Source organism: Desarmillaria tabescens, assembly GCF_030435595.1.
Source record: "Desarmillaria tabescens strain CCBAS 213 chromosome Unknown EV420scaffold_251, whole genome shotgun sequence".
NCBI classification, from domain to species: domain Eukaryota; kingdom Fungi; phylum Basidiomycota; class Agaricomycetes; order Agaricales; family Physalacriaceae; genus Desarmillaria; species Desarmillaria tabescens.
In genome coordinates this window covers 1,850-13,780 of record NW_026848550.1, presented here as the reverse complement: position 1 = coordinate 13,780, position 11,931 = coordinate 1,850, and the positions used below count along the sequence as shown (strand labels likewise).

Here is an 11,931-nt window from a genome sequence, read left to right as displayed (position 1 = left end):
AAGAAGCGCATAGGATATACAAGGAATTCGTGAAAGGGTACTTAGCATTTCATCTGGGTGCAAAGAGATATAGACTCGGCGAGCTGAATCTGTAGTCTGTTGTCCATAATATTACTTCGCGTTGACTGTAACTATGAGCTGGTAAAATCGAGATACGATACCAGAACGTTTTATATTGTAAGGTGCTGTTGAATTACCGTTTACCTCTCAGCTTTTCTCATAGACCAGGCCTGCTAGCGCCCGAAATGACAACACATGTGATGCCCGAAGTATTTGGTTGAGGGTTTGAGTGTAGGAGATTTCGTGTTGTCATCAGATGCGAATCGGCCCGCAAGACGTTGCCTCTAGTATAAATGCCTTGAATCTGTGGAACTGAATAGAACTAACATTTCAATTATTTCTACACCGGCGGCTGTCTACAGCATAGTACCTGGGCCTATGCCATAACAGGGACTGATAAACGTACCTGTCAAGTTTTAGTCTTTCTTCATTGAAAGCGCGGCAGCTCTAGATGGTATCTGGCAAAAGAGGTGCAAACCTGGGTCCGGGTAGGAAGTTGCTCTAAGAATATGTTTGCAGACATTGTAGAAAAGAGCGTTCGTCACGGTGCCGTGAGAGTTTTCCCGGTTAATGAGTCCAATGTGATCCTTCGTTAATTCATATCTTAGACACATTGATTTTGTACTACTACAACATGAATGCAAAATCAAGTTGCGTTAGACCTCTTTCTCTTCCCAAACCTCCTCACTTGACATGAACCAAGCTGAAAATGCACATAGTATACCTCGAGGTACGCACAAACTATGCATGGGGTACTCAGCGGTACGGGGAGTTACGTATCCTTGGCAGATGGGTACCGAGGCTACTGGATATACTGTCAGTACGTAGGCTTCGCACATGGCTACGTAGCATTTGCGTTTTTCCTGATGAATGTGAAATGGAAAGGTTCACCGTGGGAATGATTCTATTCAGTGATTGCCGGACCGGCACAGCCTCCCAGTATGAAATGCCGTGGGAAAAGCATCGTTCATCAAAAGCCTGGGAAGTACTTGCTGCTTTCATTCACCGGGTAATTTCAGTATTACTGATGTTCCCCACTACTTACTACCTCGTCACTTCGTCGTCTCTTACTTAGCTCACATCCATTCCCCCCAATGACTGAGTACCGGTATGTTTGGTGTATATTCTTTGCTAACAAATATATCTTCCACGTTTTTGACCAAGCAGAGGCCCCAAAAACCGAGAAAAGCGTCAATAGCTCCCCCATCCACGCGTGAGCCCTCATGCGAGGCAGCATTATCTCTTCCTCCAAATGATGTAAAGTAAAGTACCACCTCGCTCTCACTGCCACCACCATCGACGGCGACGACGATGCTCCCGATACCCACCGCTGCCACAAAGACGATCGCATTACCACCCCCGACATCACTACCGGGGTGAATCGCTGTCGAAGGCGGCTTCCAAGCATATAGACGACCTTGCATTTACTCAAAGATTCGGTATCAGCCTCCATCTCGCAGCGGGAGGGCGCATGGAGCACAAATCTGACGACGTCGACGAGCAGAACAAGGTCAACGGCGAAAGGAGGAGCGGGGGGGTTTTCAGAGTGACGAGATGATATGGTAGAGGGCTGGGAAAGGTTGTGGTATGGGGAGGAGAAGGCTGGAATGAGGGGTAGAACGGAGCTCGGGTCCCCAATTTCGAACGATCGCAGAGGCAACGAGTCTGCTCCTCACAAGGCCTCTTCCTGTAAACGCTCACCTTCGTCTTCGTCCGTCACCATCGTGGGTCGTGGCTATGCCACCAATTAAGGAACCCGGATATCCCTCCCAGGATAGCGGTGGTTCTTTCATGTCCAGCACTGGAGTTCGCACCATTCCCTCCCCGTTTGTGTCGTCCTCGACCACCACCATGACTGACAGGCTATATCAAATGGTGAGTTTTTTTTCATGCATATATGAAACATTCGTCTCACCAATTTTATCTAGCCCGTACTCTGTCGATACCACTGTCACCAGCTATGTCGTTTGCTCTGTCCGGTCCAATACCCCCCACATCGAGATCGACGCTAATCGCAGCCGTATGCTACTTCCGTGCACTACGATAGTCCGGATAATCACCGGTGAATCAATATCGGCCGCCATCTCGGGGCAGGAGGTGTTATGAAACGCAAAATTAACCACCAAGAGGGCAACGCCGAGCAGGGCAACGATGACGATGACGGGAAAGGCGGAGAGAGTCCGAAAACAAAGGAGAAGCATGGTAGAGAACGGGGCAGGGCTATGGAACAGAGGAGAGGAGGCTGGGACGTGCAATCGGCACGAAGAGTACGGGCGAGCAGGCGGGGTGATGAGTGGGGCATCGACGTCCAACAACAACAGCGACGGCAACGCCTCTTCGGGCGTCGACACTACTCCCATGTACACGACGGACAACACCAAAACGACGATAATGCGAGCGCTGACGGCCCGCCGCTGCGACCCCAGCCCAAAGTCAACATGGGCTCCTGCCGCCCGCCCCAGTCCCCCAATGACCCCCACCTTCGTACATCCCCCATTTTCGACATGGGGGAACACATCTCTCAGATCGGTTTTACCTAACGACGACGACATCGCCCGCCTACCCCGCATCTCGCATCCCGACTATATCTCGCTCGTCCCATGCAAACCGTACGACCACTATCGGATCTGCACTCCCCTTTTCGACCCAGGAGAATCCAGTGGTGGTCTCTATCTTCCCTCGCGGTCTCGTGGTGATGCGTAACAGTGCCGCCGATGCGTACCCATCCAGCCATCCTCCAGCCCATCCCCAGTGTATGCCGACTCGTGGTCTGGGCTATATCCAGCACAGGACAGCATGACCCTACACCCTACATGCCCGCCTGACATCACCGGGCAAGCGTATGCTACCCCCCCGCTCGTAATCCTGTGTCTATGTATATTATATCGTTTCTTTGCGCAAGTCATCTGTATGCTATTCTTATCATTTTCTGATGTATTTTGTAGCATTTAATTAATGTTTGGTGTTTTTCTGTATTTTTATTGCGATTTTTCAAAATTTTCGCGAGCGGGTCATTTTTTAGGGATGAAGTAATTCGTTTTCCGTAGTCCCCCTCTTTCAGACAACCTGGTCGTTGACTTACCTAGCTGTCCAAGGCTTGGTGCCATACCGCCAGTCTTCTTTTCATTTTCCTTGTTTACTCATTGATGTTTCTTTTTAGACTGGTCTTTGTACATTAATTTCATTTCGTACCCCAACATTAGGCTCTAACACCTTTCAGACTGCAACAGCGAACACTGAGGTCTTTTGAATAAGATGGTTCAAAACCAGAAGTGCTTACTTTTATAGCCTCCTTGGATATAGAAGCTAAAGAGCTTTGTGTTATGTGTCATCATAGTATATAAGATGAATCGGATGGTCTATAGTCCTGCTATGAAATTATTGACATTGAGGCAAAATGCGAGCTGGCGGCAAAGCCGCCGAGCGAGCTTTTTGCTGTAGATCCTGATCCAGCTTTGGTAATTTGTCGACTTGGTTTTGCTAAAATAAAAAAGAGAGAAGAGCATTGATGGGCACAAAAAAGGTGTGTAGGACTCGGATCTGCCACACGTATGTGGGTTAGGGTTCTCGCTAATGAATAATCAAATTCTGGGACGAGGGTGTACACTGGCAGACAAATCTGAGTCATTTGTATCTAGAGTATCATCGAACTCTCCGGGCCCTTCGGGTAGGGTGTCATCGAGTGCAACGATAATCTTCGCTGTTGGACGTCGGACGCGCTTGGTGGGATCCACCGATTGCGATGGGTCTTCCACTGGTGCGTGTGTTTGAGGGTCAAAACGAAACATTGGCGCTGTTGTTGGTACCTTGATAGGCGGCTCGTATACATATGGTGTTGAATCTGGAACTTCTGACTCCTACAGCAAAATCTATGAGAAAGGACATAACATCAAAGTATGAACCGACATACGGGAACATCAGAGCTTGGCCCAGGATAAGGCTTGTCACCGGAACAACATTCTTGATGGTGGGATTGATGACCACGCTCGCGTTGGGCAAATCAAAGGCGTGCATCAGTGCTCAACTCGCCCTTCTGACGCTTTCCCCCCCATATATTGGCTCCTTGCTTAGATAGATTTTTGGCTCGCGAGATGAGATAGGTGCATTTGCCTTCGTGGCGGGATAAATGGGCCTGTGTCACGTACTTTTGACCGCAACGACACCGAAGCATGGTATCATCATCATCAGAGCCTTGTATGTCATCACGTCCTAGTTCAACGCATTAAAGAAAAAGCGAAATGCTATTTTAGAGAATACTTACGATGCTTCGAAGGTCCTCCCCCAAGAGAAGAACAGATAAATCCGACACTCCCAAGTCCTTCAGAATTTCGTGACTCTGAATCTCAGAGAGACGGGCGTGAGGGAAGATGAACTGGTGTCGAATGTAGGTGAGATCTGGTATGAGATGACGTCTCCGTAGCCCATGTGTAATGTCGCCAATAGAATGAAGGGGTGATACACCTAAAAGAGCACAGGTAAGTCGCAAAACTACAACGATGAACTATAATGGCTGACGAAGAAATGCCGGTCGCGTAAATGGTCCAAGCACAGTTATATGTATCCATTGTTCACGACCCCGCTTGCCAATGTCCTTCCGAGTCCCCTGACGCTCATGTGAAGGCAGACCTTTGACCAAAGTCTGGGTATAGAAAGTACGTAGCCGGTTTCGTATCACTGGAACGACCATAGTCTATAAAAATACTTCAGAATGTCAAAGAGAAGAAAAACGCACTAATGAAGCCCAGGAGAAACACATATACTTCGAAGAGGAGCATTCCCAGGGAGCCCATTGTACTCAGAGACAGAGCAGCACCACGGCATCTCAAGAACGCGCACACAACGCCATATAACGCGAGGTAGCAGAGTGCAGGAACACTAAGATAGCAAGTAGTCTGTTTGTTAAAGGCCCTGCGAATATCCCGTTTGCGACGAGCTCTTTGCTGATAAAGGCGTCGGTGTCGTACATCCAAAAGCCGTTGAAACGACTTGGAATGCGTTGATTTATTGCTATTTTCAAAAATGATGAGATTCTCGAAAAAGAAAAAAAGTTTTGACATGCCAGATGCCAGCCCGATCTCAGCCTGCACCATCTGAGACAACCCACGACTGTTGACGAAACAACCTATGACATTGATCGTCATGGCCCCCTGAGTGCGGACTCGGAGGTCTTTTTGCGGGGCCCAAAACTTTTTAATTTTTTTTTTGGACTCTCATCATTTTTCGAAATAGCAATAACGTGTAATGCGGCACCATCATGATCGCGTTCATCTTGCTGGAGCACCATCTTGATTGATAGTTGTAAAGCTGCAGATGCCGGGGTTCATTTATAGTGCCGCGCGGGGCAATGCCAGTCAAGTCGTCCAGCGTTGCTATATTCTGGTAGCATAATAGCGAGAGGGCAATAACCTATTGTAACGTCCACGACTATTGTGGGGGATTATGTCTCGGTGGCAAATAGGTCATAACTAAGTAAGGCCGGCAAGCGGCAAGACCCGCTACCTTGTCACAGACAGACGGAAACGGCCGACAAGTCAAGATAGTAGTGAATTTCGTAGTTCAATAGTATATACAGATTCAATATATATAATTTTTTTTACTGCTAGTAAAACGAGGGATGCCAGTCGCCTACTGAATGACACTGCACAACGTCAGCGGAGGGTACACGTTGAGTAGGAAGAGACTCACATAGCAGCCAAGAACGTGTTCATGTTGGGATCGAAGTGAACCTTGTAACTGGGCCGGATGCCACGTACAACACGATCTAGTACGCGTTTGAGCCTTTTCTCTCGGCGGTCGGGAGAGAAGCAAGTGCTTTCGGGGTGGAGAGGATCGTAGTGGAGGGCACCCAAGTGGTTGTTGTACGAATCGTACACGCGTACGGTAATGTTTGGGTGATTGGGAGAGGGTGTTTTTCTGTTCAATTTACGCGTTAGTATCATAATACAGCGAGTAGAAGCAGAAACTCACGTGATAGTGCAAGTCATCATCTGAAACCCTTCGCCCTCCAATGCCTGCCGCTCGCGACTCAGAGCATTGATCAAACCATTCAGCCCTCCGCGCATGAAAGGGAACTCGGCACTCCACTGATTGTAGACATAAGCCATGAACGACATTTGAGCTAGAGGAGATGTAAATGTAAGTTATTGAAGGTGAGGGCGGGTACTGTACCAAGGTGATGATTGTAAAGAAGGCTTGATCAGGTATGCTTAGTCATCACTGAGCTGTTCTGAGAGACCCGAAGACTCGGTGCAAGTAATATGAGGCAACCAAGCAGCTCGCTGCAGAACGTAGAATGAAGGAAAGTATGCACAACTGTTAGCTGCATGTAAACACGATCAAGAGGTCATTACCTGAATATTACACATGAGGATTCTCTGAAGTACCGTAATGAGGGACGTCAGTTTCTGAAGGAGGGGGACGATCGGAAATATACGCACCTCTAAGGGAACAGCATGTTAGCAGTTGAGGTCAGATATCAGGACCTTCGAATGGCCCATGATAAAACCAAGGGAGCGCTGTCTTGCCGGAGGAAAGCAGAAGGCAGGGTCAACATTGTTAGCATGAACATGATCGACATGGATAATACAACGTACTCACTTAACCGTAAGACGCAAACATTGTGTATCGGTTTTCCTGCTAAATACACAACGGGAGCACTCGCAGAGGCGGGTTGCGACTGATACAAGCAATGGTCTCCGAGGTATTTCAAAATGCACGTGGATAGAACAGTGAAAGCGACAAAAGTATTTTTAAAGTGCAAGACTATCAATATATACACAACCTAACAAATATATAAGCATTCAACAGTGCGGATGATAAGAAGAGGTACTCATGCATACACTATATACAGGACACAATCAGACCGGGCTTCAACAAGGATTCCCAACCAGGTGTTATGGGGGAATGAACCTTCAAGGGATCAGAACAGTGTAAGGTTAGCTTGGAAATTGTTGCACACCCAAGAGCTCGACATCGGGACTTCAACATATGGCATATATACATGATATCCGCATCCTTCCGAAGATCCCAGCATAAGAACATGATATCAACCAACCGCGGAAGAAACTTTGGATTGGATCGTAGCTCGCCAAAAAGGCGAGTGCAGAAGAATGGGAGAGTGAGATGAAGCGACTCGATGTTAGGAAGATGGCATAGTAGTCCAATTGACGCGTTATCATGGAAATCAAAATTATGCACAGAGTCGGTATAGGAAATTTTGAACGTCGTAATACCATAATTCGGTAACGATATGCGAGGCCAAGCAGGGTCGAGTATATTGCCTTCGTATGACAGCGACAACGTATGCAAGTTATCAAGACGGAGGAGGGACCACACCAATGGTAGTCCATTAGAGGACTCGCCATCTCGAAGAGTAAGACTTGCAACCATGGGTAGCTCAATGATACATTCGAACTGCTCGACGTCTGCATCACACGTGATGTCTAGTCTGCACAGGTTGTTCATGAGGGGCAGAAGGTCCAATGCGGTGGATGCTTGGTCGTACAGCTGAAAACGGAATTCCTCCAAGCACTGTAAAATAGAGGGGGATACTGTCAAGGCATGGAGGGGGACGTCAAATACGGACAATGACCGGAGGTTTGGTGCGAACGATAATGACGAGAGTATAATGTTGGTGTTCGAATGCCAAAGAAGGGCACAAACACGTTAAAAGTTGATGAAGAACAAGGTGGCATTACAGACAATTCGTGAATGGTCTTCTTCATCTGCTGACGTGGAACTAACACACGGATGGATTCCAGTGAAGCGCTAAATGACTCCCTCCGAACGGAAGCGATGAAGTAATGTATCACCTTTTAAATTGAACAGCTAAGTCGACGCGAACAGTAAAATCACATACCTTAAACGATACTAGACACAGAGAACCACCCACTGTATCCTCTGTGAGGGAACCCATGACGACTGACCACCCAGTATACGACCTAATATCAATAGGGTCAAGAGCATATCATCTGATCATCGCAATGTACTCCTGGCGATGCTCTGCAGGCACGACGTAATTCCTAGTAGTGGCATCCATGTCAGAAGTCGACTGAAAATAATCAGACATGATAAAAATTAAAAACTAAATTAGGACTCACTTTCAGCTTGAACATCCGCGAGGTCGTTCTCAGCTCCACAGCCCCTGATTCATGAATAATTATCATATCATTGGGAACACCAGAAGTCTTAAGATGCTGCACATGCTGAAGCACTGAAATCCTGACATCCCAGTCCTCTTGAAAAGGCGTACCTCGAGGACGAGTGAAATGTAGTACCCATTTAAGCTTGGCCAATGGCTTAGGATTAGCCGCGTGATAATCACCGATGCCCGACAACTTGTTGAGCTGAGCAGCGCTACTCGCAACCGCAACAAAAGTGAAAACGCCTGGAGTGGGTGAATTCAGCCTACGTCCACCACTATCCTGAGGGTCCTGCAAACATAGATAGTCAACGTTGTCAATACATTGCCATACCAGGATATCCTTCAGTCAGTTACATCCGATGTAAGCATCGGTACGAAGAAGAGCATCTCGTCAAAAGCCCAAACCGAAGGTATCGGTCATGATGGAAAGACAAGAAAGAGAGCACATGCAAAGAATAGATAAGTGAGCCAATCCAGTAGACAGACAGGGGGAGGGGGGAAAACATGGAGGTCATTGACCTAGTCCAAATATTGTTGCAAACCGCGTAAATTATATAGTGTAACCTATGAATGAGGGTAGTAAAAATCAGTTAGAAAATCAAGACAACCAAGGGGCACATCAGAAATGAGTGTATCAACCCAAGATAAACAGTGTCCAAGAAACAAATGCTCTGCAATAGAACTCCTATACCCCTCAGGCCCATCTCCATCAGTCATTTTGATGCAATGAGCTTTCGCAATGTCCACCAGTTCAGCCAAGGGCATCCTCTCAAACTCGGCATTCACTATACGGAGCAAGTAAGATGGCTCATCAGCGAAGGACACATAACGCAGGCGGTCGAGTCGGTGCTGAGCCCCTACAACAGTCGATCGTCTCTTGTTGCGATCGACGTGAGGAGCAAATACACGTGAATAACAGGACAACGCAGAAGGGCTAACCCGCTCTATGACGCCCGAAGAGACGGCGGACGCAACACAGAATACATGAGGAAAAACCCGTGAGCTCCTGCAGATCTGCATATAGTCATGACAAAGCGAGCCTCTTCCTCCTGCGCAGAGTCCTGCCAGTATACGCTCCATGATCCGCTCATGATACAGTTCATGACCCCCACACGTGGTGTTAACGACCAACCCATGGCCAAACAGATTGCGGATGACAACGTCGTTGGACGCAAGCGGAATGAACTGAGCTGATGTGGGGTTACAAAGACTATGGTATATATCCATTAACCTATGCAAACACGTTCAATGCCCAGAGGCATCTAGAAAAGACGGCTTGAGGTAATAAAAGAAAATGATTAAAATGAACATACAAGGATGGTCGGTGGCATAGGACGCCAGCTGAGAAAACCAATCAAAACCAAGAACAATATCCGTTGACAGATCCTCCTCGATTATGAATGAAAGTGAACACTGATGAACAAACAGTTCTGTATTGACTGTGACAGAAATTGGCATATGATCAGGAACATGCACAACTGGAGAACGCTGAGAGATGGGCGACTGAAGACATATTGAATAGATGTATCGCTCCTGTTCGATGATGCAGGTGGGGTTCGCCATAAACGGGAGTACAGGCACCGCACCACGGGAAAAGTACATGCCAAATAAGAAAACAATTTCCATGCCACAAAAAAAATAGGGGGCACAGGAGCTGGCTGGCACACTGCTTTTTACCGCCAAATGGAAGCACAATAGGGACATACCCATAACCCACTACCAAGGTAGCGGGAATATGACACAAGATGATTGTATCGATTTTAGAAGCCGAGTATCGGTACTGATAAGATAATACAAATATGGTACAGATTACGACCGTTGGGGGCTGTTGGGGGTTTTTGCTGATGCTAGGCTCCTGGCAGTACAACAGTATCGCAGAAGAAAGAAAGTACTCTTTGGGGAAGACGTTGCGACATGGCCTGGATTCGCTCGACGCTATCAGGACCTTTGGAAAGAATCGCCGATCGGTGTGAGTTTTCGCTTATTACCTTCTTTTTCTATCAAGCCATGCTTTGCTCCTTTACAGTCTGGTCTCTCCGCTGTTCTCTATTGGAGGTTGCCAGAGATAGAACTGTGCTTGAAAGATGTGCGCTCTTCAAATGGTTCGGGCCGAGCGCTACTCGCTGATGACCCTGTCATCAAGCTTCACACCAAGAAAAGTAAAATTTCAGCCGAATTTCTAATTGTCCAAATAAGAAACTGGTGGGATACCATATATAGGTATGCGCCCTCTCCCGCCCCAAGGCGGGATGGAGTGGGATTCCTATACATGGGTTTTTCCTGGTTTTGGAATTAGTTTCTGACCAACAAAAACTCAGCTGAAATTTTACTTTTCTTGGTGTGCTTCCTGACGGGGAACATTTTTCAGGCACTCAGAGTCATGTTTAGGGATGTGCACCGTACCGTTACGGATACGGCCGTACCCCTGACGGATGGATACGGATACGGATGGACCGTGTCCGTACCGTAGGAGCAAGAAAAGCGAGGTTCACGGTACGTACGGGTATATGTACGGACGTAACGGCCGTATTACGGTCGTAGAATACACTCAAAAGACCTGCATGCTCTCCGCAGCATAATACTAATAGTCATTGTCGTCTCCATGTAGAGAAAAGAAGATCTACTATAAAAACAGTCAGTTTCGAAGTCTTTCAGGGAATCAAAGAGACTTACACATCTTGCGTTCATGAATCGCGTGGACAAAGTCATTTTGGTGGTCTGTATCGTAAGAGTGGCAGTGAGTGTGGACAACAATGGGAACCTAAGCAAGGAATGAGTGAGGTATGCACATCTAATACTCCGGAGTTTGTTGCATCGTGCCAGGTGATACGGTACTGTTTTGATTTGTAAAAAAAACAGATTGACGACGAGAACTTGCACATTGCTGAGACAAATGCAAATTGTCATAGAGAGAGGGGGACTACGCACGGCTCATTGGAGTAGGTTGGTCAGGTAATTGGCGTACCTTGTACCAGGTTGAATTATTTAAGTTGAAACACTCGACAGATTACCGTGGCAAGCAATTTTCAGATGAGAAAGCGGAAAGGGAGTACCAAAAGTGGCTTCGGTTTGATATCAGTTGCAGCTGCCGTATACGGCCGTAACGGCTTGTCCCGTACGGTTGTTACGGGTACTCACCGTACCGTGAACCGTACGGTACCTTGCAGTCTCGCACTCGCAACGGTACGGACCCGTATCCGTATGTGCCGTACGTATCCACCGTATTACGGATACGGTGCACATCCCTAGTCATGTTCGTCAAGAAATGCCGAGTCAGCCGAATTGCGAGGACGTTTTACACCTGTATCCAAATCAGCTCAACATCGCTCTCTGTAAACCTCCCACTAGGCTTCCTCCTTGAGCCTTGCAACCTTTTCCGTCTGTGATGTGGTCTGGCAAGCGCGATGTCATCAATGCAGAAGAAACGACGCTTGTTTTTGAAACGTCTGATCCCCTGGATCTTGTTTCCACGTTCTAAAGCTGTAACGGCCTCTCCCAATGTTGCAGTCCCTGTCCAATCTATCCCTATACCTTCAGTCGCCAACGGGCGTATCGATACAATAGGCCATGTTCATCCAAGAACGCCTTTATCAATTGTGTGGCATAGAGGTATTCTTCTTCCATTTTCAAATCCTTCAGACTTGGGCCTGATCCCTAAGTTCAGGTGCCACAGATGCCACAGTGCCACGACGTACACTACTGCAAGCATTTGTACATCCCTTGAAGAT

General features: G+C 47.4%; 3 protein-coding genes across 3 annotated transcripts; 1 reads left to right on the top strand and 2 right to left on the bottom strand.

Annotated features, from left to right (window-relative positions):
• Positions 1–6,627: 6,627 nt before the first annotated feature.
• EV420DRAFT_579216 (uncharacterized protein) lies at positions 6,628–7,894 on the bottom strand. Its single transcript, XM_060482662.1, has 2 exons — positions 6,896–7,894; positions 6,628–6,841 (listed from the first exon to the last, which is right to left on the bottom strand). Exon 1 carries the CDS (start codon positions 7,522–7,524, stop codon positions 6,901–6,903), a length of 624 nt encoding a protein of 207 aa, XP_060321464.1. The 5' UTR covers positions 7,525–7,894; the 3' UTR covers positions 6,628–6,841; positions 6,896–6,900.
• Positions 7,895–9,520: 1,626 nt separating this feature from the next.
• On the top strand, positions 9,521–10,836 carry EV420DRAFT_1693735 (uncharacterized protein; the record flags this gene model as incomplete). The annotated part of the gene is made up of 8 exons (XM_060479386.1): positions 9,521–9,523; positions 9,652–9,727; positions 9,753–9,799; positions 9,846–9,954; positions 10,012–10,172; positions 10,230–10,362; positions 10,424–10,476; positions 10,572–10,836. 8 exons carry the CDS (start codon positions 9,521–9,523, stop codon positions 10,671–10,673), a joined length of 684 nt encoding a protein of 227 aa, XP_060321463.1. The 3' UTR covers positions 10,674–10,836.
• A 40-nt stretch (positions 10,837–10,876) lies between these two features.
• On the bottom strand, positions 10,877–11,244 carry EV420DRAFT_1601837 (uncharacterized protein; the record flags this gene model as incomplete). The annotated part of the gene is made up of 1 exon (XM_060475018.1): positions 10,877–11,244. A coding segment is annotated over one exon (223 nt), but the record flags the coding sequence as incomplete, so codon positions are not given.
• Between the last annotated feature and the right edge of the window lie 687 nt (positions 11,245–11,931).

Coding starts and splice junctions, on each gene's coding strand:
- EV420DRAFT_579216 (XM_060482662.1), bottom strand. CDS start 7,524: ATGAACAACCTGTGCAGACTAGACATCACGTGTGATGCAGACGTCGAG.